General features: G+C 37.1%; 1 protein-coding gene and 2 long non-coding RNA genes across 3 annotated transcripts; 1 reads left to right on the forward strand and 2 right to left on the reverse strand.

The window, feature by feature from the left end:
* Nucleotides 1–11,496: 11,496 nt before the first annotated feature.
* On the reverse strand, nucleotides 11,497–19,143 carry LOC131144528 (uncharacterized). Its single transcript, XR_009133835.1, has 3 exons — nucleotides 18,641–19,143; nucleotides 18,409–18,551; nucleotides 11,497–11,712 (listed from the first exon to the last, which is right to left on the reverse strand). It is a non-coding gene; the product is annotated as an uncharacterized LOC131144528 (long non-coding RNA).
* Nucleotides 18,460–20,675, forward strand: LOC131144527 (probable 2' cyclic ADP-D-ribose synthase BdTIR). Its single transcript, XM_058093225.1, has 2 exons — nucleotides 18,460–19,167; nucleotides 20,185–20,675. Exons 1-2 carry the CDS (start codon nucleotides 18,683–18,685, stop codon nucleotides 20,288–20,290), a joined length of 591 nt encoding a protein of 196 aa, XP_057949208.1. The 5' UTR covers nucleotides 18,460–18,682; the 3' UTR covers nucleotides 20,291–20,675.
* Nucleotides 20,676–21,474: 799 nt separating this feature from the next.
* Nucleotides 21,475–22,335, reverse strand: LOC131144449 (uncharacterized). Its single transcript, XR_009133818.1, has 2 exons — nucleotides 22,297–22,335; nucleotides 21,475–22,082 (listed from the first exon to the last, which is right to left on the reverse strand). It is a non-coding gene; the product is annotated as an uncharacterized LOC131144449 (long non-coding RNA).
* Nucleotides 22,336–24,961: the final 2,626 nt, after the last annotated feature.

Consider the following 24,961-nt stretch of genomic DNA (forward strand, 5'->3'; position numbering starts at 1 on the left):
GGGTTCCACAAGCTACGTGGGGGCTACAAGCCACATGAGGGTTATAGGAACCTGAGCTAGTGTGCACCAGATGTAGGAATCCGAGTTAGCATAAGAGAGGGTAATGTGCATCGGATGTAGGAATCCGAGCTAGCATACCAAAGGGAGTAACGTGCACCAGAGGTAGGAATCCGAACTAGCGTACTAGGAGATATCAAGCTTATAAGTCATATGGGGCCTAATGGAGATATGTGGGGCCTAAAATCCGCGTGAGGGTTATAGGAACCCAAACTAGCATGCACAAGATATACGAATCGGAGCTAGCATCAGAGAGGGTAACGTGCATCAGATGTAGGAATCCGAACTAGTGTACTAGGAGATATGGGGCCCACAAGCCATGTGGGGCCCAATGGAGATATGTAGGGACCACAAGAGATATGTGGGTTCCATAAGCTATGTCTGGCCTACAAGCCGTGTGAGGGTTATGGGAACCCGAGCTAGTATGCACTGGATGTAGGAATCTGAGCTAGCATCAGAGAGGATGATGTGCATCCGATGTAGGAATCCAAGCTAGCGTACTAAAAGATGTGGGATCCACAAGCTATGTGGGGCCCATAAGAGATAAGTGGGTTCCACAAGCTACGTGGGGCCTTCAAGCCACGTAAGGGTTATAAGAACCCAAGCTAGCGTGCACCGGATATAGGAATCCGAGCTTGTGTCAGAGAGGGTAACGTGCGTCAGATGTAGGAATCCAAGATAGCGTTAAAGGGACTCAATTTTGAAATAAACCGGGGCTTAATTGGAACCTTCTACTACTAGTTTACAAAGTCATCTTTCTTATCACATGGGGTCTCCTCGGATAGTCCTGGTTAAAATTAGGGTATCTATGGCAACAAATATATGTCAACCCAATTCGTACGGGGCCCATGAAGATGTGTGGGGTCCACAAGTAGCGTGGGATCTACAAAGATATGCGGGTCACGAGGTCTCCTCGGAAAGGCCTGGTTAAAATTGGGGTGTCTATAGTTGCCCCTCTTTATAGGCCTTGTTGCTTTAGGGTAATAGTAAGAGCTCTCCTATATTATCTATAGCAACATACCTACAAAGATAAAATACACCTATTTTAGTCAAACCATACAACTGACCACATGTTGTCTTCTAAGTAAGGTTATGTGTCGACCAGCAAAAGGGAAGATAAAGGGTGACCCGGATCGAAGACGTGGCATGATCTTGTCCATTGTGGAGAAACATAGATCAAACGGTTCACAAAAGACCATGTAGCACATGAAAGTGTGGAGGATGGCATGCCACGTGTCACTAGCTGAGTGGTGGGTCAAACGTGACCCGGATCTTGATGCAGCACAATCCTAACAGTCCCCAGAGAACATAGATCATGTAGTTAAGGAATGACACACTTAGATTCATTACGTGAAATGATCTCTGTAGTTTCCAGAAAACATAGATCCAACGGTGGTTAGGGGGGCCACATAGCACTCTTCGTGCATTGAGGAAAACGAGTCGCGTGTCAGTGGCCTGATGGGTGAGTGTATGCGGGTGCAGATAAGTGACATGGCTCAATCCAAGTCATCCCCAGAAAAAACAGATTGTGTGGTTGAGGTATGGCACGCTAAGATTGCTGACATGGAGAGATCCTCACCGTCTCAAGAAAACCTACATCGGACAGTGAGTTGCAAGTGGTACTTGAATTTCTAACATGGAGTGATCCTCACTGTCCCAAAAAAAAAAAAAAAAAAGATCGGGCGGTTTAGGGAGGGCCGCATAACCTCAGCTTATATAAAGGTGAACACTCCATGTGTCACACGCCGATGGGGAATTGGATGCCACGGGTCACAATCCTACGATTCCAAGACCAAAGATACTTAAACCATATTTTTTTTCTTTCACTTTATTTTCATTCTCTCTTTCTCTCGCAACATCCTTTCTTTCTCTTCTCTTTTCCCTTTCTATAACTCTTTGTGGTTCTAACCCTAGGGTTCTTGTATACATATCCCTAATCCTTTCTCTGCAATTTCTCCTAGTGAAAGCCCGGAGCCCTTCTCTTTTCTTTCTTCTCTCTATTCCTCTCTTCTCTGCGAAATGAGGATGCTTAAGACTCAAGCTTAGATCCTAGTTCTTTCTTAACTCCCCGTCTTGGTTCTGGAATTGGCGAAGACACTACAAACCCTAGCTTATCCCTCCAAGACTCCTTTGCACTTCCTTTCCTTTTTCTAATTTTCAAAACCTTGAGGTTTTAGATCACAACCTAAATCTCTTTTGTCACTTTTTTTTTTTCTCTTAAGCTTCGATCTCGTCCCCTACCCTAGAGGTGCACCCTTGAGATCCGTGAGGTGATGCCGTAGTTCCCAAAACCTTGTGGTTTCAACTAGAGACTTGTCACTGGGATCTCGGAGAGGTTGGGTCAGGTCGAACACAAAAAGATAAGTACCTTTTCCAACCTTTTATTATTATTATTATTATTATTATTATTATTATTATTATTATTATTATTATTATTATTATTGTTTAATTTTCGTTTGTGTATATTGATTGCTTGTTGTTCAGATTTAGGTCTATGTGGGGGAGTTCGTTCGAATTAGGGTTTCAGGTTGTTTGGTGAGGTTGAAGATGAGTCAACTCGTCTTCGACTTGATGAGTGAGTGTCAGGGTTGACTCATGCAAGTCAACCTACCGAGTGTGTGATTCAAACCAGGGCTGACTCGTGCAAGTCAAACCAGGCGAGTTGAGTGAACCTGGGGGAACCCGAGTGAGCCATATAGGCTCTATCATGTGTTTAGGTCATGTGTGGACTTTGGGACTTATGAGAATGGACTTGAATGAATTGGGGCTGAGTTTGATTTTGAAAGAGGGCTTGGGTTGAGTTTTAAAATGGGTCGGCCCACTTCAGATTTTTTTAAAAAATAGGGCCCGGGTAACTTTTAAAACGGGCCTGCCCACTTTCACTTTAAAAAAAAAAAAAAATAGGGCTCGAGTTTATTTAAATGATTGGGCTTGGTTAAGGGTTTGGGTCCAGGTTCCTTTTAAAACAGGTTTGGGGCTTTGGTTTTAAAAATGAATAGGCTTGAGTTTTAAAAATGATTGTTGGGCTTTATGCAAAAAAATTGGCTTCTGGTTCTTTTAAAGCGGGCCCTGGGAATAAATGCGCTTGTTTTTTTTTTCTTAAAGCGAATGAGTTTTCTAGTTTCTTGGGTTTAGATGTTATGACGACTCCCCATCTTTCAAAATCTATCCCTAGATTTTTTTCGCTGCCTCATGAATATAGTCCTTCACTAATAGCTAGGGGGCTTCACGACTCTCACAGCTTATCCTTACTTACAGTCTCTGCGGCCTTCTCGATGCACATCAACTCTCATCACCATCTTCATGACTCACTCTCACTCACAGCTGCTGAGGGCCTCTATGCACACCTTTTGCTCTCTCTTCCTCTTGTCATTCACACACTTTAAAGCATATACATATGGGCAATCTTATTGTTGTTCCATTTAACACACTTCCTCTCACACCTAAACACTACAAGCAAACTCCACGTGTAACCGCAACCCATATTTAACCACCCTCTGTTACGACAACTGCGCCTTAACCATTTCAAATTTCTTAAAACTCTCAATCATTTCTCATGGCAGGGGTTTCATCTTCCAAATAGGTTCCTAATTGAATGAGGCACTGGAGGTGCCATCCTGTCCTAGTGTCCTTGGCTCCTTCCAACTCTCTCCTCAGTTCCAAAAATGAAATGCTAAGGAATGAGATAGTACTAGCCACAATGTCCGATGCCGGTGTAGCTACCCAAGCACTCTATCACAGTGCCCAAGCAATGACCTCGACATCTCACTTAGTCCATCGTTTGTAGAACCAGGCCAAACCGTGACCCTCCTCAGAAATGAAGTCAACTTCTTACGGAAGAAATACCGAGAAGAATAATAGAAAGTGAGGGACTTAAGGCAAGAAAATAAAATGCTGAAACAGGAGGTCGAGGATTTGAGAAGAATGGTGGCCATTTACTCCAACGATCTTGGGCCTGGAATAGCCGGGTTGGAGAAAAGCTAGAAGGACTTCCAGCGGAAGCATAAACGATTCAAAACCATAGTGCATGGAAAAGGCCAGACTTTATGTTTCTCAACCTAAAAACGAAGGTGGAGAGGCATGAAGAGCCATGATGTTATGTATTTATGCTACTATACAAAGCGTGTAAATGTACGCCCCCCCTTTTTTAGAAGAGTTTTAGTTTGATTTTGGGAGAGTTTTGGTTTGGTTATTGTAATCTCCCAGAACTGTAAATATAACCACGGTGTTCCTCCGCCATAAGTGAGGGTGATTAATAAAATTTGGGTGGCTTTCTTTTAAATGAGAGCAAGAGTATTGCTGGTACACCGACCCAAGCCATAATTTCCTACGAATGACTTGCTGCGGATGTAGAAATTCGGGCCATGGGGGTACAATGACCCAAAACTCTATGATGGTTGGCCATGGATGTAGTAATTCGAGCGACAGGGGTACAATGACCCAAACCTTTGTGTCAGTTTGCTGCGAATATGGGAGTCCGAGCCGTGGGGGTATGATGATCCAAACCTATATGTCAATTTGCTATAGACGTGGGAGTCCGAGCCGTGGGTGTACGATGACCCAAACCTCTGTGTTGGTTTGTTGTGGACGTAAGAGTCTGAGCTGTGGGGATACAATGACCCAAACCTCTGTATGTATTTTTTTTTTTTTTTCTCTTCTTAGCTTTTGCAATAATGGTTTTGATGGAAAAGAAAAGTGCATTAGGGTTTTTGAGAGATAAGATGGTATGTTCTAGGGGAAAGAAGTGGGGCTTAGTTGGGGATGTAAATGGAATTGGATTGGTGGATATAGCATCATGATCCACCTCTATAGATACAAATTTGATGGTTTTCAAATGCACTGGAGTAATAGTTGGGATAAGTTTTGTATGGATGTTTATTTGTGATTGATAGATATTTTCAATCTTAAGAAAATAAGATGATAACTCTGACTTATTTTAGTTAAGTATTTTTCTTGGTTTTTTTTTTTTTTTTTGTTTAATTGAGAGTACTGAAAAAATTTCTTGTCTGCATCCTAACTTTGAATTGAATCCGACAATTCCTAAATTGTATACTTTTGTATCATTAATAAAAAAAATAAAGTAATACTTGAACCTCTTAAAGGAAAAATATATTCAAGTAGGTACCCTGGTGCCAACGGTGGCCGCGGTCTGCACGGTCTCCTTCCGCGCAAATCCTTCTCATTTGAAAATAGTAAAATGCACATTAGAAAGACAGGAAGGCTATTTACTTACCAGGTGGAATAATTTGGTAGGTGTATTTAAGACCCTTTCTAATCTGTACGTTGGGGCATTTTGTAAGCGAGACCAACTTGTCATCAGGGTTTGACTTATTTTGCAACACTAGGTCCATTTGGTTTTATATGAATTTGGGTTATTTGGGTAACTTGGAGTTTAAGTTTTCTGTTCTTATTGGATAGCCTAATTAAATGTACTTGAATTTTTTTGCAATTTTGCAATTTTTTAAATTTTAATAACTAATAAAAAATATATTTGATATTGTGCATTTCATAAGCATGTAGAATATTATTTTAAAATCAAATTGAACTTAATCAAGTTATCACTTGAATTTTGAGATTTTTCATGCCTAAGTTTGAGTTTAAAATTTCTAAATCAAGTTGAGTTCAAGAGGTCGATTGGATTTGAATCAATTATACCCCTATCTAATAGAAACTCTATAAAGTTTTATCTTTGACAATATATTTGATATTGTGCATTTCATAAGTATGTAGAATATTATTTTAAAATCAAATTGAACTTAATCAAGTTATCAATTGAATTTTTAGATTTTTCATGCCTAAGTTTGAGTTTAAAATTTCTAAATCAAGTTGAGTTCAAGAGGTCGATTCGATTTGAATCAATTATACCCCTATCTAATAGAAACTCTATAAAGTTTTATCTTTGACATATATATATATATATATATATATATGTGTGTGTGTGTGTGTGTGTGTGTGTGTATTTAAGAGAAATTTTCTTAAAAAAAAAAATACTATAAAAAAGAAAATCTAGAAATTTTCTTAAATTTAAGTTTTTATTAAGCGAAAATACTTTTAAAAATTCATTTAGTAATATTTTCTATGGGCATTCTTAAATATTAAAATAAAATTCGGATCAATTTATTGCATTTTAATCAATAAATTGAATTGTAAACTGAGCAAAAAAAGTACCTACTTGCAAATTAGTTCGATATCATAATTTCTTTTCCATTCAAAAAATTGGAGGTATAAAATTTGAAATGATATTCTTTATCCTACCTCTAATTTTATAAGCCATGATTCAGAGGTAAGGCACATGGCTTTTAGCATTTATTCACATTTAGGAATGTCACCAGCAAATTAAGACAATAGTTTGAGTGTGTGTGAACTTGGAATTGGGATCATGAATTCGGATTTGTGTATATTTAGATAAAATGTAACATAAATTTTATTGAATTTCTTTCAATTCCAAATAAATCTAAATTTGAAATTTAAAATTCATGTTTCTAAACATAATTTTTATGAATTTTGTAGTGTTAGACTATGAGATTTATTAGTATTCTAGAGACCTTCCAAGAGTTCGTAAATTAGATTCAAACTTTAGAAGGAGGTAGGAAAAGGTATAGAATTGGAGATGGTCTATCTCTTGTTATGCAACTTTGAAATAACAAGAATGAAAAATTGAAAAAAAAAACTAATATTTTATAATTATTCTTTACTCTTCTCCTTTTTTGAGCAGTTGTGTGATCCGTCAGAGTTCATATTTATGCACGCTCTGTAGAGATACATTGTCCTCCCTTGAGAATAATTTCAGGCAATTCAAGAGCAAATATGATTCTTAGCCTATAATCTTCAATGTCATAGTTTGCAATGTACACGCCTAGGGATCTGATGTCCAATAGGAGAGAAAAAGAAATATGAGTTTTCCCCTTTTATGTTTAATGGAGGCACCTCTAATTTTTTTTAATAATTTTCAATTTGGTTTAACCACCTAATTAATTAAAAATTGTAATTAACTAATATGTTAAACCTAAATCAATGACAAGAATAAGTTTGGATGTGTGTGTAGAAGAGATGTCATTATTTACTGTGAGTTATGGTCAGGGTCGGCTCTTCACAATATGGGGCCCTAGGCGAATGATTTAATCAAGAACCCTTAATATTTTTTTTTAATTTTTAATTTTATTTAAAATTAATTTTTCTAACTTTTTGAGATGCAAAATCACTCATTAAAATTTTATATTCAAGATTTTTAAGTATTTCTTTTTCTATTGATAACATAACTAATCCATTTAATCTTTTTTGTGACATAGTTTCGTAAGGGGACTGGAGCGGGCTCATTTATATTTTGCTTAGAACTAAAAATAAATTTATCAAGAGCTCCCTTTTGAGATGACACTAATTTTTATATTTTTTTTTTCTTTCTTCGTTTTTCATATCCAGATTCATATTTTCTCGTTGACATAGTTAAATTTCAAAATTAACACTATAAATTGACAAATTATGCAAACAAATAAAAATAAATTTAATAAATCTATAGAAATAGTAGATTGAAACAATATAATCGGATTATTATTATTATTGCAAATCGATCGGCGAGCGAGACTTTAGAGATATCAGATTCTTACTGAATACTGCGCTCTAACCTCAAAGCTTCCAAAATCTAAGAAAAAGTAGGAAAAAAAAAAAATTTCAAAGTGAAAATAATAGAAAAATAATATACAAAATTGAAATCAAAATTAGAGTTGAAGAAAATTACAGAGAATTGGAGGCCCGAAGATGATGAACATAATAGTTGAAGCAAAAATCATAGAGAGACCAAGAGATGAGAGTGAGAGATGAAAAAAATTTTTTAGAGAGACTAAGAGAGAGAGATGGGAGTAATAGATAATTTGAAATATAATAAAGTTGTTAGTTGGGAAGTATAAGACTTGAAAAAAAAATTAAATTGTATTTACTTTATATTTTAAAATATAATTTCATTTATTTGTTAGTTTTGAAGTCAATTATGGGAATAGAGACTCGACATGTTCTTACCATAAGACTCCAAACAAGGAGTGGTTTAGCACTTACAAGTTGGTAAATTCTGGTTTAGTTATTATGGGCAATAATGTTTCTTGTAAGATCATTGGCATTGGAAATGTTAAAATTAAAATGTTTAATGGTGTTGTGAGAAGCTTGAGTAATGTAAGACACATACCGGAGTTACGGAAGAGTCTAATTTTACTTGGCACCTTGGATTGTAATGGTTTCAATTACAAGTCTGAAGGTGGGGTTATGAAAGTATGGAAAGGCAATCTGATGGTGATGAAAGGGCAAAAGCTAGATGGAAATATTTACATACTGCAGGGAACTACTATTGTAGGTGGAGTTGTAGCCGTAGATACTGAATTTGATGAAACCTTCTTGTGGCATATGCTTCTTGGGCATATGGGGGAACATGGTATGAAAGAACTTCACAAGAGGAAACTCTTGAAAGCTATGAAAATATGTAAGATGGATTTTTGCAATATTTGTATTCTTGAAAAGAAAAACAGGGCAAAATTCAAATAAGCAATACACAAAACGGAGGGTATTCTTGATTATGTACATTCAGATGTTTGGGGTCCTGTTAGAGTAACATCAAGAGGTGGACATGTAACGACCTACTTATATACTCATATAATATAAGAAAAATAATTAAAACAGTCAACCCGAACCCGAAGGTAATGGGCACATTTGTCATTCACAGCGAAAACCTAAGCAGCAGTAAGTATAAAATTACAACCATCCAACCATAAATCATAATACCAAAGTCTACTTACACCAAAATATCATAGATATATTTTCAATCTCCCACAACCTTCCAAATATAACTAGGATCTCACAACAAAATAATTCTGATCCTAGTACTAAATCTTACCCTCCTAGTGGGATAACTCAATAAACTCAATGGCGGCCACGACCCCCCGGTCTCTCACGGTCTCCAAAAAAAATTAATTAGGTTTGGGGGTGAGACACTTATCAGTAAGGGAATATAAACTAAATACAGCTGTGTGACAACATGAACATTTGATGCATATATACATATACAGTACATTTCATATATCTGTAAACATTCATCATATCGTATTGAATAATCATATACTTTTCTATTTTCTAATAAATCATATTATTCATAAAACGTCTGTTATAACTAATAATACTGAAAACATACGCAGGATGAATAGCTAGCTGATGTCATGTATTACCTCCCATGACGGGTTGTGCAGCCCAAAGGCGGGACCCGACAATGGCTAGCCGACTACTGCCGAGTCAAAAATATATGTAAGTACAATGGGCTCGCCACACCTATGTCCGGACTGTCAGGTGGATGTCTACAACTCTACACTGAAAGCCACATCAACTATCCATCTCCCACCCCCTCGTGGGGTGGTTAGCACGAGTCTGAACATAGATATCTGATCTATATAGCTACGGTTCCGAGCTCCTGAAACTGAACTAAACTAACATTCGGGTTCTGATAACATATAATACATGATATTATAACATTTTTCATAATTTCATAAATACGGCCTTGCACTGAACATTTCATAAATACGGCCTCGCGCCAAAATCATTTCATTATATACAATCTCGTACCTTCATATATGCACGACCTCGCGCCGGAATCATTTCATGTATATACGGCCTCGCGTCGAAATCATTTCATATATATGGCCTCGCACCAAAATCATTTCATATATACGGCCTCGCGCCGAACATCATTTCATACATATCATTCTGAAAATAAATCAATTATCATGTAATTTCAACATCATTTTGTACTGTAACATTTCATATTCCTGAAAACATGCTTCATTTGTAACAAAGTCATATCGTAATACATTTCACTTAAAAGTAATATTCATGCCACACATTTGCTGTATAAAGCCATACATTGTATTCTAAAAATCATAATTTCTGGCATCTCATACATATATATACATTTCAACCTAATAACAGTATTTTCCCAAACGTGCATTTCCTTTGTAATATAAAGATATAATACATGCTTTCCTGAAAATAAGTTTACTCATACATAATAATAATTTGTATGGAAAATAATTGCTTTAGTTTATTCCCTTACCTGGCTACTGAGAAAAACCCCTATAAACTCTAGTCTCACACCCGTAAGATTTCCTATTTAACACCCTGAAATTGACAACTCGCAGAACAAAACTTTAGTATTTTCACGTGAATATCATTTCCTATAACTACAGTAGGATCAAATTCAGCATAAAAAGCCTTACCTCAATATAGGGATGAATTTCAACGGAGTTCCACCGATGATCAACTCCAACAGATATGCAGAGAACTTCTCCAGGAGCGTCGTGGTAGCCTCAGATCGTCAATTCGGCGAGTGATGGAGCTGGAATCGAAGAGAGAGGAGAGAGAAATCGAAGGGGGAGAGAGAGAGTGTGAGGTTTTCTTATTTTCTGCTTAAATCTGAATTTTTGCACTATTTATAGGGCCGGATTCATCGACGAGACACGTCACCTCGTCGACGAGTCCTGTAGAAAGTTCGTCGATGAACCTGCTCCCTTGTCAACGACTTTTCAGACTTCCAGAAATTCTCTCTCGATATCTTCTCGTTGACGAAACTTGGTTTCATCGACGAGGTCCTCTTATACCCTCGTCAATGAATCCCCTGTGTCTGTCGACGAGGCCCTGATAATTTCCCTTGCTTATTATTCCCAAAGTGCATTGTCCCGTTTGTTGACGAAGTCTGCTGCCTCCTTCTATTCCTGTTTCCATTTCCTTTCCTTTATATTATTTAAATACCATTATTATTAGGGTCATCACAGGACATGTTTATTATGTGAGTTTTGTTGATGATTACTCACAGAAAGTCTGGGAATACTTCATGCAAAACAAGTCTGATATGTTTGCCAAATTTAAGTTGTGGAAAGCTGAAGTGGGAAACCATACGAGGAGGAGAATCAAGTGTCTAAGGTCAGACAATGGGACTAAGTACACTAATTCTAGGTTCATGGAGTTTTGTGAGCAGTAGGGCATTAAGAGACACTTCACTTTGCGCCAGACACCTCACCAAAATGGTGTGATTGAAAGGATGAACCAAACTCTAACTGAAAGGGTTCGGTGTCTCAAACTTAATGCAGGGCTACCAAAGAACTTCTGGGCTGAGGGAGTTAGTATGACTTGCTCCTTGATAAACCGATCACTGATGGTATCATCAGAGCGGAAAGTGGCAAAAGAGGTATGGACAGGAAATGCAGTAGACTATTCAGAATTGAAAGTATTCAGTTGTCCAGTCTATGTTCATGTGTCTAGTGAGAAGAGATTGAAGTTTGACGCAAAGTCTAGATGTAACACCTCGACCCACCACGTGGGGTCCGAGGGGCTACTTTAGTAACATTTGTATTCTTGATACCATATTCATTCTATAAAAGCAGTATAAATAAATGAAACATCCTCCAAATATATCACCAGAGTTCTAAACTATTATCATACATGGAAGTTTCTGAATTCTCATATCACAAACCATAATAAAATACAGAACCCAACATGGTCCATCCAACAATACTACATATCCAGGAACATTAGTCGTAACTTAAATACATTAGAGTTCTTACATACACTCACAAAAACTAGCTATCACCCTGCCCCGAAGCTTACTAAGCTCGATCTCAAGATGTCCTGAAAAATGATTTGTATAATAGGGGTGAGACACTTCTTAGTAAGGCAGATAAAATTAATATCAGTGTGGGGCAAATATGAGTTTTATTGTATAAAAAAAACATCCCATTCTCCATTTAACCATAATAGCGTTTCGCAAAATAATAATCACACTTATATCTCTGAAAATATGCATTTGCTTTCACAATATAAACCAATTCAATAAATACATACCGTTTACATAAATCAACATATATGCGTAAAAGACACTCTCTGGGACTAAACGATATGCTTAGCTCCCATGATGGGTTGTGTGGCTCGGAGGTTGGACTTAGCCCTAGGGGATCAACACAGACAAAGTCAAAGTAACTATCTGCAAGTACATCTGCAGGCATCCACAACCCAGTTACAGGTCTGATTACTTTAATATTTCCTAGTCCGGACCCCAGGGAAGGTACAACAACTCTACGCAAGTCAATCGGTTGAAACCACTCTACACTTCCACTACAGTGTGGGCGCACATGGCCAAATAATTCCCTAGCAATGGTACCGTACTCACAATACAACTGGTCCTCAGGGTTCTTATACCATATTATGCAATTTATGTAATGAAAAATGTAGTATAAATCTCATTTCGTATAAAATCTGTCATTTCATAATAAAACCTAGCTCTCAGCCATCAGATAAAATTCAGCTCTCAGTCGTCAAATAGAACCCAGCCGTCGGCCATCAAATACAACTTGGCTCTCAACCGTCAAATATAACTTGGCCCTCGGTCATCAAACACAACTCGGCTCTTTGTCGTCAAATAGAACCCAACCCTCGGCTGTTAAATAAAACCCAGTATTTCACACCAACAGTTTCAGTATTTTTCACAAACAATTTAGTATTTTCACAACTAGTGTAAATCACCATTTTACAACATATTTTCACAACCATACCCAAATTCAGTATTTCAATAAACCATATAGTTCATTCACCTACCACACGATTTTAGTATTTGAACATAATTAAATAAAAAATTTAGGAAAAATATAGTATATTTAGTTCGTATGATAAAACCAAGCTTTCCAGCGTTTATTTTATTCAATCACCGTATAATAAACCCAATATTTGTAAAGTCCATTTTGAATTGTCAGTTTTAGAAAGAACCTTGGAAATCATAAGTATACATACATATAATGCAGTGTAGTTGGTTTAAATTCGATAAAAACTCGACTTAAGTTAATATCCTTGCCTTTTTCTAGAAACCAGACCGCTAACGTTTCGAAACCAAAAACCCTAGCTTTTTCGATCCCGTTGCCAAAAACGAATTGGCAAGCCAAGAGAGGAGGGAGAGAGAATCGGAGAGTACACACAGGCTTCGTTGAGCCTACAGTGGAGAGAGGGCCACGCGAGAGTGAGAGTAGAGAGAGAGAGAGAGAGAGAGAGAGAGAGAGAGAGAGAGAGGTCGTTAAGATAGACACAGAGAGCGAGAGATGAGAGATGAGAGGGAGAGAGGAGAGAGAGGAGAGAGAGAGGGCGAGAGAGGAGAGAGAGAGAGAGAGAGAGAGGACGAGAGGGAGGAGGAGGAGAGCCCCCTTTTTCCCCTCACTCCCCCAAGAGAGATCGATCAATGAGAGAGAGAGAGAGGAGGAGAGAGAGAGGAGAGAGAGAGAGGAGAGAGAGGAGAGGAGAGAGGAGAGAGAGAGAGAGAGAGAGAGAGGGAGATAGACAGTTCCGGGGAGAGAGAGAGAGGAGAGAGAGAGGCAAGGAGAAGGAGCGAGAGAAGAAGAGAGATCGAGAGAGGGAGATGGAGAGAGAGAGGAGAGGAGAGAGGAGAGAGAGAGAGGAGAGGGGGAGGAGAGGAGAACCCCTTAACCCCCCTGCCCTTCCCACACTCAATTACATTAGACCCATAGGAAAATCGTCAGTGGTTTTCGCTGCACTAACAAAACCATCGACGGTTTGACAATTGACCATCTTGAGTTGACTAAAATCGTTGACGGTTTTCCTAAGCTTAGTGAAACCATCGACGGTTTGGGTCTTGCCAAACCAATTTTCCTTCTTTTCCTTTATTTCTCTCTTCTTTAATTTATTTTCTTTTATTTTCCGGGTTCATGTTTCTACATGAGATGTTGCATCTTTTTAGGATATCAAAATGGCGTGAAGGGGTTCAAGCTATGGGATCCAATAACAAATAAGGTGGGGATTAGTAGAGATGTAGTCTTTGATGAGAAGTCTATGGTGAAGTGTACTCAAGATTGTGATGAACAGAAACAGGAGCCAAAAAACTGGGACAGAGATGAACATGTTGCGCAGGTGGAGTTGGAAACTCAAGGTAACGACAATGATCTTGGTCTTTTGGTTGCAGCGAGTTCTAGTTCAGGAAACCAGCAAGTTGGCAATGTTCCTATACGGAGATCCAGACACACTATCAGACCTCCGCCAAGGTATCGATTTGAAGAGTCAGTGTCTTATGCTTTCCTTACTAGTTGTAACGATCCAACTATGTTTCAAGAGGCAGTGTACGACCAGGAGAAAGGCACGTGGATGGGTGCAATGATTGAGAAAATGGAATCAATGCATAAGAACCAACCCTAGGAGTTTATGGAGCTTCCCAATGGGAAGAGGGCGATAGGTTGTAAATGGGTATATAGGAAGAAAAAAGCAATTTCAAAAAAGGAAGGAGAAAAATTCAAGGAACGATTAGTGGTAAAAAGGTACTCACAAAAAAAGGGAATAGATTCTGATGAAATTTTTTCACCTATGGTTCGACAGACTTCTATAAGAATAGTGTTGGGGTTGGTAGCTCACTATGATCTACATTTGGAACAAATGGATGTGAAAATGGTGTTTCTTCATGGTGATTTGGAGAGATAGATTTATCTGGAACAACTGAAGGGATTTAATGAACCAGGGAAAGAAAACTTAGTTTGCAAGTTGAAGAAATCTCTTTACAGGTTAAAATAGTCTCCAAGGCAATGGTACAAAATATTTGATTCCTATATGATCAAGATTGGCTACAAAAGATATGAGTATGACTACTACGTGTATGTGAGCAAACTTGATGATGGTTCTCTTATTTTCTTGTTATTGTATATTGATGACATGTTGATAGTTACTAAATATTTACATGAGGTAAATCAGTTAAAGGAACTATTGCATAAAGTGTTTGACATGAAAGATCTTGATTCAGCCAAGAAGATACTTGGGATGAAGATTCGCCGCGATAGAACTGCATAAAGGTTATGGTTATCTCAGGTTGGTTATGTGGAAAAGATGTTGATTAAGTTTGGCATGGCTAATGCAAAACTGGTATATATACCTTTAGCGAGCCATTTTAAATTTTCTACTGCAGATTGCCCAAGTATAGATGATGATATCTGGGACATGTCAAAAGTCCCCTATGCTAGCGCCGTAGGGAGTTTAATGTATGTCATGGTGTGTATGAGGCCAAACTTAGCACATGCAATGGGTGTTGGTGAGTAAGTTTCTTTCTAATCTGGGTAGATAGCATTGGGAAGCCATCAAATGGATATTCAGATACTTATAGGGTACATCGGGTTATGACATCATATTCGACAAGCAGTAGGTTAGTCCATCAGTTGTGGGGTCTGTAAATGCTGATTATGTAAGGGATATGAATGACAAAAGGTGTACAATGGGTTATGTCTTTACCCTTGTAGGAGGACTTATATGTTGGAGATCCTTGGTTCAATCTCTAGTAGTATTGTCCACAATTGAAGCTGAATATATGACAGTTACCGAAACTGCAAAGGAAGCCTTATGGCTTATCGGTTTGGTCAAAGAGCTGGGCTTACAAAAAGATAGAGTTGTGTTGCGTTGTGACAATCAGAGTGCTATTTACTTAGCGAAGAATCGAGTGTACCATACTAGAACCAAACATATTGATGTGAGCCACAGGGTTCATGAGTTGATTACTTCAGGTGAACTTGTATTGGAGAAGGTTCACACGTCTAAAACATAGCAAATATTTTGACAAAGCTAGCCACTACTAAAAATTTCAAGCATTGCTTGAACTTAATCCTTGTCTCCAAGTGATAAAAGGGAGACAAACCCAACTGAAGTTCTAAGGTCAAAGTGGAGTAATTAGATATGTTTTTCAGGTTCTCCTAAGGGGCGTATAATCACCAAGGTAGAGATTGTTGTGTTTGTGCGACTCCTATACTTGGTGTGGTTCATAAACAAAAGAAGAAAATCATATAGGTGTGTTGTGCAGCAGGCACTCATCGACGAGTGTCTCTTTTGTCGACGAGTGAGAGCAGATAAAAATCTCAGACATGAATTCCTGAGAGTCTCGACCAGGTGCTCGACCAGGTCAACTCATCCCTTAAAATCTCAGACATGAATTCGTAAGAGTCTCGAGCAGGCTCTACCAGGTCGACGGTTGGGAGAAAAATTTCAAATTTTGAATTAGAAAGTTGAAACGATTGGGTATTTGGAGGGAAGCCTTCGAAGGGTTGTTAAATATGTCTTTCTGGGCATATTTTGAGATAAGAAGATCATTGTAAACTTTTGTAATGTGTACTTTGATTATTCATAGTGAATACTTTGCCGATTGCTCCCGTGGAAGGCTTTACCAAACCATGAATATTTGTGTGTTGATTCTTGTTGTTTTTCATATATACTGAGTGTTTGAATTATACTTTGGTGCTTCATTGTTTTGCGGTGTTTATAATTTCCGCTATGCAATCCCATACTTTTTTCACAACATAGAATGATATAACTACTAAATACAAGACACTGTAACAAACACCTTAGAGAGAGTAAGGATAAAATTATAGAATTAATTTAGGAGTAAATTGATAATTTTTGAATTTCATGAATGCAAAAATCATTTAGAAGACATAATTATGGTTAAAATATCTCTCATGGAAGAAATGATATAAACCTCTTCAAAAAACACCTATTGGAATTTGTACTTGGAGAAAACAACTATTAAAAACACATGTTGAAATGCATGTTGTTCATAAAGTTTTTTTGAAACTTTTCTAAATAGTGGAACAGAGAGAGAGAGAGAGAGAGAGAGAGAGAGAGAGAGAGAGAGAGAGAGAGAGAGAGAGAGAGAGAGAGAGAGAGAGAGAGAGAGAGAGAGAGAGAGAGAGAGAGAGAGAGAGAGAGAGAGAGAGATGGTGTTATTTTTGTTTTTTTTTTTAGGCATATCTTAAAAGATACATTTAGGAAATATTTGAAAAAAATTAAGCATTAAGTTCTGAATGCTAAATCTTTTTTTGAATCGGTAAAACAAAGTTAGAATTAAGGTGAACCCTTGAATGCAAAAAGTTTAAGTCATTTGGCAAACATTTGAATGTGAATATCCTTTTTAACTATTTGAACCCTTCAATATTTTCATGAGAATTGAAAAAATAAAAACCATAAAATTAGAAAATTATTTAATTACAAATAAAAAATGTTTTTATTTTTCATGTATGAATTAAAAATTAATGCATTCTATATACTGCATAAAAGAAATTATCATATATATATATATAGACACACACACACACACAATCAATATATATATATATATATATATATATATATATACTATTTTAACCCTAAAATATTTTCATGTAAATTTTAAAAATAACAAACCAAAAATAGAAAATTATTTAATTATAATAAAAATACAAATGTATATATTTTTCATGTATAAAAAAAAAAAAATGCATCCTATATATTGCATAAAAAGAAAGAAAAAAAAAATGATTGAATGAGCAAGGGGCTTGTCTTGAATAGAGTGAAGAAAAGATGAGAGGGGTAAATGAGTCAAATTAATAAATAAGATTGTGCTCATCGAATCAGCAAGGGAATGAATGCTGGTTCATTAGAGGACTCTCAACATTTATTCAAAGGTTAAACAAATAATACCTATTCACTTAATATTATACCACTAAGCGAATAACCTATATTTAGAGGCTATTAAGTGTAAACAACTACCCTCTTATTTTTTTTAAGAAAAAAGGTAATATCATTAAAAAGAGAGAATTCAAGCAAGACACTTGGATTCTCTGAACAAGATTACAGACAAAGGAGAGGGAAAAACATCCTCCCACATTAAAGAAAATACAAGAGGACTCTTCCCAATTTAAAGACCGCCAACACCTCCGAAACCGATGAGAATTGTGCAATCAAACAAGTAAGTCTTCCAAACAACTCAAATTGTGGCTATAATGTGAACAAATGCCCTCTTATTATGAGTAGCCTATCTCGACATAACTGTTAAAAGACATTTATTAGAATGATACTTTTTAGAGTGAATAGATGTCTCCTATGAAGGTGATTTATTATTTGGTTTTTTTTTTTTTAATTTTGATTTTAATAAAAAAATATTTAAAAAGTACTCCAACGGAAAGACACACCATTTCTTTGTCTTTATATAGACAATATTTATATAAATGTGTCCATATATACATGTACACATCTTTATGAGAAAATATTAGATATACCAAGTGTACTGAACAATAAAAAATAAGATCTGTATCATGGTCGGAAGCTACAATGTTTAATACCAAAATAGAGGAGGTTCCTCCACATGATGACAGAGTTATGATCGATTCGTGTATGCGCTCGGTGTACCTAATAATTTCTCCCATAGTTATATAAAATAAAATAAAATAAATAAATAAAATAATAGTAATAATAGTAAACGTGTTTGAAGGATTCTACAGTTCTAAGCAGGCATAAGGAGTCAAACTATTCAAAGCGTTTTACCCTTTTTGTCTTCCAACAATATAAAATTCCCCGCATCCATTTTGAGGGTCCAATCTCCCTTTCTCTGCAAACGAATGTGTAGAATTCTTTCGTCTCCCTTGAAATCAAACTCAAACTGGTCATCGATCAAAAATCATCTTAACCTATAAATACGTCCACAGATCACACCCCCCAAAAAATAATCATAATAACACAAACATCAACAACCAAAAAGAGGAAAAAGTTAACCCACATTAATTTAAGCAGCAGCTTCTTGGAGCTCTAGGTTGTGACCATGCAGCGTTTGCCAGCCAAGACCATGTGCCGTCAAGTTCTTCTCCGGCACCGGCCCCAAATCCAGGAGGTGAGACAGCCCTGCGACGTCTTCATCAGCCACCGGAGTATCGACACGAAACGAACCGTGGCCGGGTTGCTTTACGATCATTTGAGAAGCAATCTAGGGCTGCGTCCTTTCTTGGACAGCAAGAACATGAAGCCCGGCGACAAGCTATTCGATACTATTGACCCGGCGATACGAGACTGCAAAGTCGGTATCGCCGTGTTCTCGCCACGGTACTGCCACTCCTACTTCTGCCTCCATGAACTGGCTCTTCTCATGGATTCCAAGAAGAGGGTCATTCCGGTTTTTTGCGACGTAAAACCCTCGGAACTTAGGGTTAGGGATGACGGCAGCTGCCCCAAGAAGGAGCTCCAGAGGTTTAGCTGGGCTCTGGAGGAGGCAAAGTACACCGTCGGACTAACATTTGACACGTGTAAGGGGTATGTATACATATGTTCATCTCTTTAATTATTTATATATATATATATATATATGCTTGTGGAATGAGATTTGTTTATAGATAGAGGAATGGTTAATTCAGTAGGATATATGAGATTCTAACATAATTTTGTCATGTGTAGTAAAAAATTGTTTAAATTAGTTAAATATATATATTTAACAAAATCATAATAAATTCTAATAATTTCTCTTTTTTGTTCATTGACATTATGCTTTATGATTCAAGAATTTGGCATTTTTAGAAAAAAAAAAATTAAAATGGAAGTTCTGAATAACTCTTAAAATAGTTTATTGAGAAATTTTTTTTTTTAAAAAAATAGCGTTGAGACTTCAAAAATAGTAGTTAACGTATATTATATTTCAACTTTTAAGAAATAAGCGAGTGCTACATAGAGTAACTATTCCTTTCTATAAATATCTTACTCGGCTTTTTATAGCTAGACTCTGTGCTAAAATTTGATCTCTAATTAAGCTATTGACATGTGGCCAATTAAAAATAATAAGTTTTTCTAACAAAAAATTGTATTTTAACATTAGGGTTTGAAACAGATCCTTCAAAGTTTCTTTAGTTAGAATGTGACAAACACAAACAATTTAACTATTTTTCAATAGTCCAGATAATATGAGATCATTTGTGTACTTGAAAAAAAATAGACTATGCCATCATCTAGTGAGATCGGATTATTCTCAGTTTCTCCTTATGTGTTGGCTAGGCCAAATGTCCTTTCAACAACTCCATTTTTTTTTTTTTTTTTTTAAAAAGAAAAAGATTGCGGAGCGAAATACACATATTTTAAACGCACAAGCTAGATTCTGTTCTACAGGATTTCCTGGCTTAACTTAAATTTAATGAGAAAGCATTGCGCTTTCACTGCTTTGTTTATATTGACATATGGATGTTCATGTGCTTGGTTTCTTGAGATGGATCAATCAAGTTTCTGATCTTGGGAGTTTATTTCTTTGTTTGCTGATGCTGATGGGGGTGTTTGTATGTGCAGGGACTGGGCGGAATTCCTACGGAGCGCCTCGGATGCCCTTCTGAAGAACTTGGTTGAGGTCGAAGGCGATCGACTTGACTGCAGACTGCACAAAAGGCTAAACTAGATTCATTGTCCCTCCAGTTTTAAATGGGTACTTCAACAGTTTCATGACCAAATAATCTTGATTTATTAATTTTTTCCTGAATCATAAAAATTGTTTTATATATATATATATATATATATATATATATATATATATATATATTCAGTCATTCTTTTTGTATAGGAGATGTCAAGAAAGAGGTACTCACTAACTTAATTGTATTGACCCAGAGCCTATAATTAAGTCGTCTCCGGTGTCGTCAATAAGAGTGTAATTAATTAAGAGTCCTCTTCTCTTCTTCCCATCCTCATTGTATTCAATAATGTACGTGCAGAGGATTAATCTTTTTCCTTCTTGTAATTTACAATGCGCAGATGATTTAATAACATTTCCAAGAATTTATGTTGTTTCTGATGTCTCACCATTTGTGTATATATTTTATTTATTAGCCTATCAGAAAAGATAAATTAATTCATTGATAAAAAATCAGAATGTTCGATAGAGACGAAGGAATATAATTGAAACAATCCCAAGTCCCAACCCACCAATATGCAGTCCACAAAAGTAGGCTGAGACAATGCTCAGCCCCCAGCCCAAAAAGTTGCGCAAAATCAGAACACCGGCCAAAACCAAAAGGCAAACTAAGACCGCAGCCACCCCATGAAACCAAAACATCAGCAAAAAGGCAGATGAGAAAACAGCACTCTTGTTTTGAAAGGAAATTGTGATTTTAAAAGAGGCATTCATGGTGAGAAAAAAACCAAATAGATGACACCAGGTTGACACCAAGAAAACCAAGAAAGTCCATTACAATGTCCCTTTAACCAGACTGAAGACATCATAAGAGACAAATTCCTTAAAAAAACAAAAAAAAAGGAGGTGGGGGGGGGGGGGGGGGGAGGGAGGGGGGGATGCTAGTGAGCCCGTGATAACATAAGTCCTAAATTAGTGTTGGGCCCATGCTACTGCATCTGCTGATATTATCATGGACCCATGTCATATTGTACGAATAAAAAAAATAGAAGATACTAATCTGATTACTATTTTCTCTTTTTGTGATCACTGGTATTTGGGTTTTCCTTTTTCGAACCTTATTGACGTAAGAGCAAAGTAACTTTTCTACTTTTTCTCTTAATTGATTTTCATGTTCCTTCAAATAAGTAGGTACTTTGGGGATTCGAATCCCTAGTCATTTGAAAAGCATATAATAAAATGACAATATGCCTTAATTACTTTAATTGGGAAATTTTTGTTTTGCTCATATTTTGTGGCGCCCCATGGCACTGGGCGAGTAGGCAACCCACAAGCACCTTCTTGCAAAAGGAATAAGCAGCAAGAAAGAGAACTGATTCACTGATTGAATAAATGAATCGATTAAAATTGAAGGCAAAAATAAAAAATAAAGATTATCTGATTGGATTCTCTTCAATTAAGACATGTTGGCGGTGCTTTCTGGACTCTGGAGGGAGGCTTTGTGGGAAGCGCTTGGAGTCCGTGCGATAATTGTAAATCATGCAATTCTGCCGAACCCATTTTAATCTTTCTTGACTAGTAGAATCAGCTCTTGCGTAAGCCACGAATTTGCAGAGCCAGAGGTTGAAGAAGAAGAAGTTGAACTACATGAAGATGCTCTGGATGACCAAACACATGTATCTGCTTTGCATTTCCTGTAGGAGGCTGTGAAGGGTGATTGGGTTCCGTCTTGTGGCCCTAGAGGCTTGAGTATGTTCTCCTCCATTAGTTCTTAGGAAAGGGAACACCCATTGATTTCATGTTCTTGAATTCCCTAGTGGGCATGCCATCCACAGAGAAGCTGAAATAGAGACACGGTAAAATGTCAAGAAACATAAATTTAGATCGAACTGGTTAATTAGCAATATATGTGTATATATATATATATATATATATATATATATGTATGTATAATCAAGTTCGTCACTTTGGGAGTAATTAATTTTTCTAAACGAGACAAAGCAAGAGAGCACAATGAAAGAACTTGTGTGTATTCCAAGTCTTGTGTGTCTTACAAATGAGGTCTTCTACCCTTTAAATAGCCTTCCAAGGGTGGGAAGAAGAAGATCTCTAGAATCTATTTAAAGGCCTAGATACACCTTCCTTCTAGAATCCTCCATATCTTTCCTAGTATATACATGAAATATTCTCATATATTATTGATTCTTCCATACTCTTCCTATTATGTAAATTTGTGTGGGATCTAGAATATTCTATAATCTTCCATGCAAATGCTTGCTAGAAATTCCAAGATTATTCTATAATCTTCTAGAATAAGGCAAGTCTTGGCCTCCTAGTAAACGTCTACATGGCGCCACGTAGGCACTAACTTGGTAGGCCGTGACATCCTCCTCCACCTAATTTGGCGACGTCCTTGTCGCGTCTTCTCCCCAGAAGGTTGTGATCTTGCCACAAGTGGTCATCACACTCTCAGCTTGCCTCACTATCAAGCTGTCCTTTCTACTTGACCAAATATTCAGTATAACTCGACAGAATACCCCGTTTTGGAATGACTCTATGAGCAAGGATGGTGTCCAATTCCTTGTCCTAAGAGACGGTTAGGTTTGCGGGAGCCCTATGTGATTCTCCTCTACTTGGGTCCTCCACGTCTTCGTGATAAGGCTTCAAGAAGCTCATATGGAACACTGGGTGAATTCGATGTAGGTGGGTTGGTAACTCCAGTTGATATGAGACTTTGCCAACTCTTCGAGCAATTGAGAATGGACCTTCATATTTGCGCACCAATCCCTTGTGGAAACCTCGGTATGCTTTGATTTGATGTGGTAACAGTTTCAACATGACAAGATCCCCTTCCTTGTATTCTATGTGCCGCCTCTTTAGATCCACCCATTTCTTCATCTTCTTTGAAGCTTTACACAAATACGCCTTGAATATATCATCTTGCTCATGCCACCCCTTGGCGAATTTATATGCTGCTGGATTTTTCCCTTTGTACTCAGAAGCAAGTGTAGTTGGCATCAAGGGTTGTTGTCCTGTGGCTAGCTCAAATGGACTTCGGTCTGTAGCTTCACTCTTTTGTAAGTTATACGAGAATTGGGCTATATCCAACAATTTGGCCTAATCTCGTTGGTTGGCACTCACATAGTGTCTCAAGTATAATTCCAATAAAGTGTTCACCCATTCTATTTGGTGGTCTGTTTGTGGGTAAAATCTAGTGGAGAAATTAAGATCCGACCCCATCATGTTGAAGAGCTCCATCCAAAATCTCCCCTTGAATCTACTGTCCCTGTCACTTATAATGGACTACGGAATTTCCCAATATTTGACGACATGTTGGAAGAAGAAGTGCGTTGTCTCCTCCACCGAACACTCCTTTCGAGCGGGGATGAATGCCCCATATTAAGAGAACCGATCTACCACTACAATGATGGTGCCATTCCCATCTGACTTAGGGAGAGCCGAAATGAAGTCCATGGATAAGCTTTCCCATGGCCTTTTGGGAATAAGTAGTGGCTCTAGAAGTCCATCTGAGTTCTATTGATCTACCTTGTCTTGTTGGCAGACAAGACACGTCTTCACATAAAGTTCCACGTCATCCATTAGACGAGGCTAGTTATATGCTTCCTCAACAAGAGCAAGTGTCCGGTGCATACTTGGGTGCCCTACCCACTTTGAGTCATGACACTCTGAAACCTAAAGTGTAGTTCCAAGAGGGGCGTGAATTGGGTTTAACTAAAATTTCTTTGATCCTCTTTATGAGCTCTTGTCTCTTTTTACAATCTCTTAAGGTTTTCTCGTATTTTCGTTAATTAGGCAATACACACTAACTCCTATTTCCTTTTAATCAATTCACAATCAATTAATTTACCATTCACACACAGCAACCACAAGACAAGAAATCAATTCGAAATATTTAAAGAATCTGCAAATGAATGTTCAATTCCAGTTGTTAATTTATGAATTTGAATATTGCAATGACAACCAAACACCTTTTCAATATCAGAACTTAATTAAACCTTCAACTAACAAGTTTTGGGTGTTAACCAATCAACGTACTTCCTTTCAGTTTCCGCAAGAGATCGATTAACCAACGTACTCCCTTTTGGTTTCTGTAAGCTCAAGAACAAATTAGGCCTTTTTGGGTTTACTTAAATTCTAATAAGTATTACTTTATGATTTTAAGTATTAAAACATTCACGCAAGTTATATTGTTGTTGAAATTAAAAGGAGAGTAAGGAGAAGAGAATAACACCACCACTTTTTACAAGGTTCGGCTTACCCTAGTGTATGTCCTCACCTTAAGTCAACCACTTAAGGAGTTAACTAAATCTTGTTCCTTCCAGGTGGAACAAAAAACCTTACACAATTTACCCTCTTTTTCAGGAAGAGAAAAACCTCTCCAAGCACCAGCATATGCTTGGTCCAATGATCCAATCAATCCATTGAACCATTCAAAGTACAAGAAGATGAAAAATAAATCTGTGTACAAAAAAAAAAAAAAAAAAATACTCTCAAAAATTTAGAGCATGTTGTGCAAATTGAGATCTAAATTATACTTCTAAAAAGCAAAGCAAAATAAAATATATGAAACTCTAAAGTTTTAGAAGTCACCGATGGTTCTTAAAAAAAATTGAATTGCAATCCGGAACCGAGCTTTGATATTTTCAATCTACCAAAATGGTAGAATTCCTCTCCAGTAAAAGATGTTAGCAAATTGAA

This window comes from Malania oleifera, chromosome 12 (assembly GCF_029873635.1).
Source record: "Malania oleifera isolate guangnan ecotype guangnan chromosome 12, ASM2987363v1, whole genome shotgun sequence".
NCBI classification, from domain to species: domain Eukaryota; kingdom Viridiplantae; phylum Streptophyta; class Magnoliopsida; order Santalales; family Ximeniaceae; genus Malania; species Malania oleifera.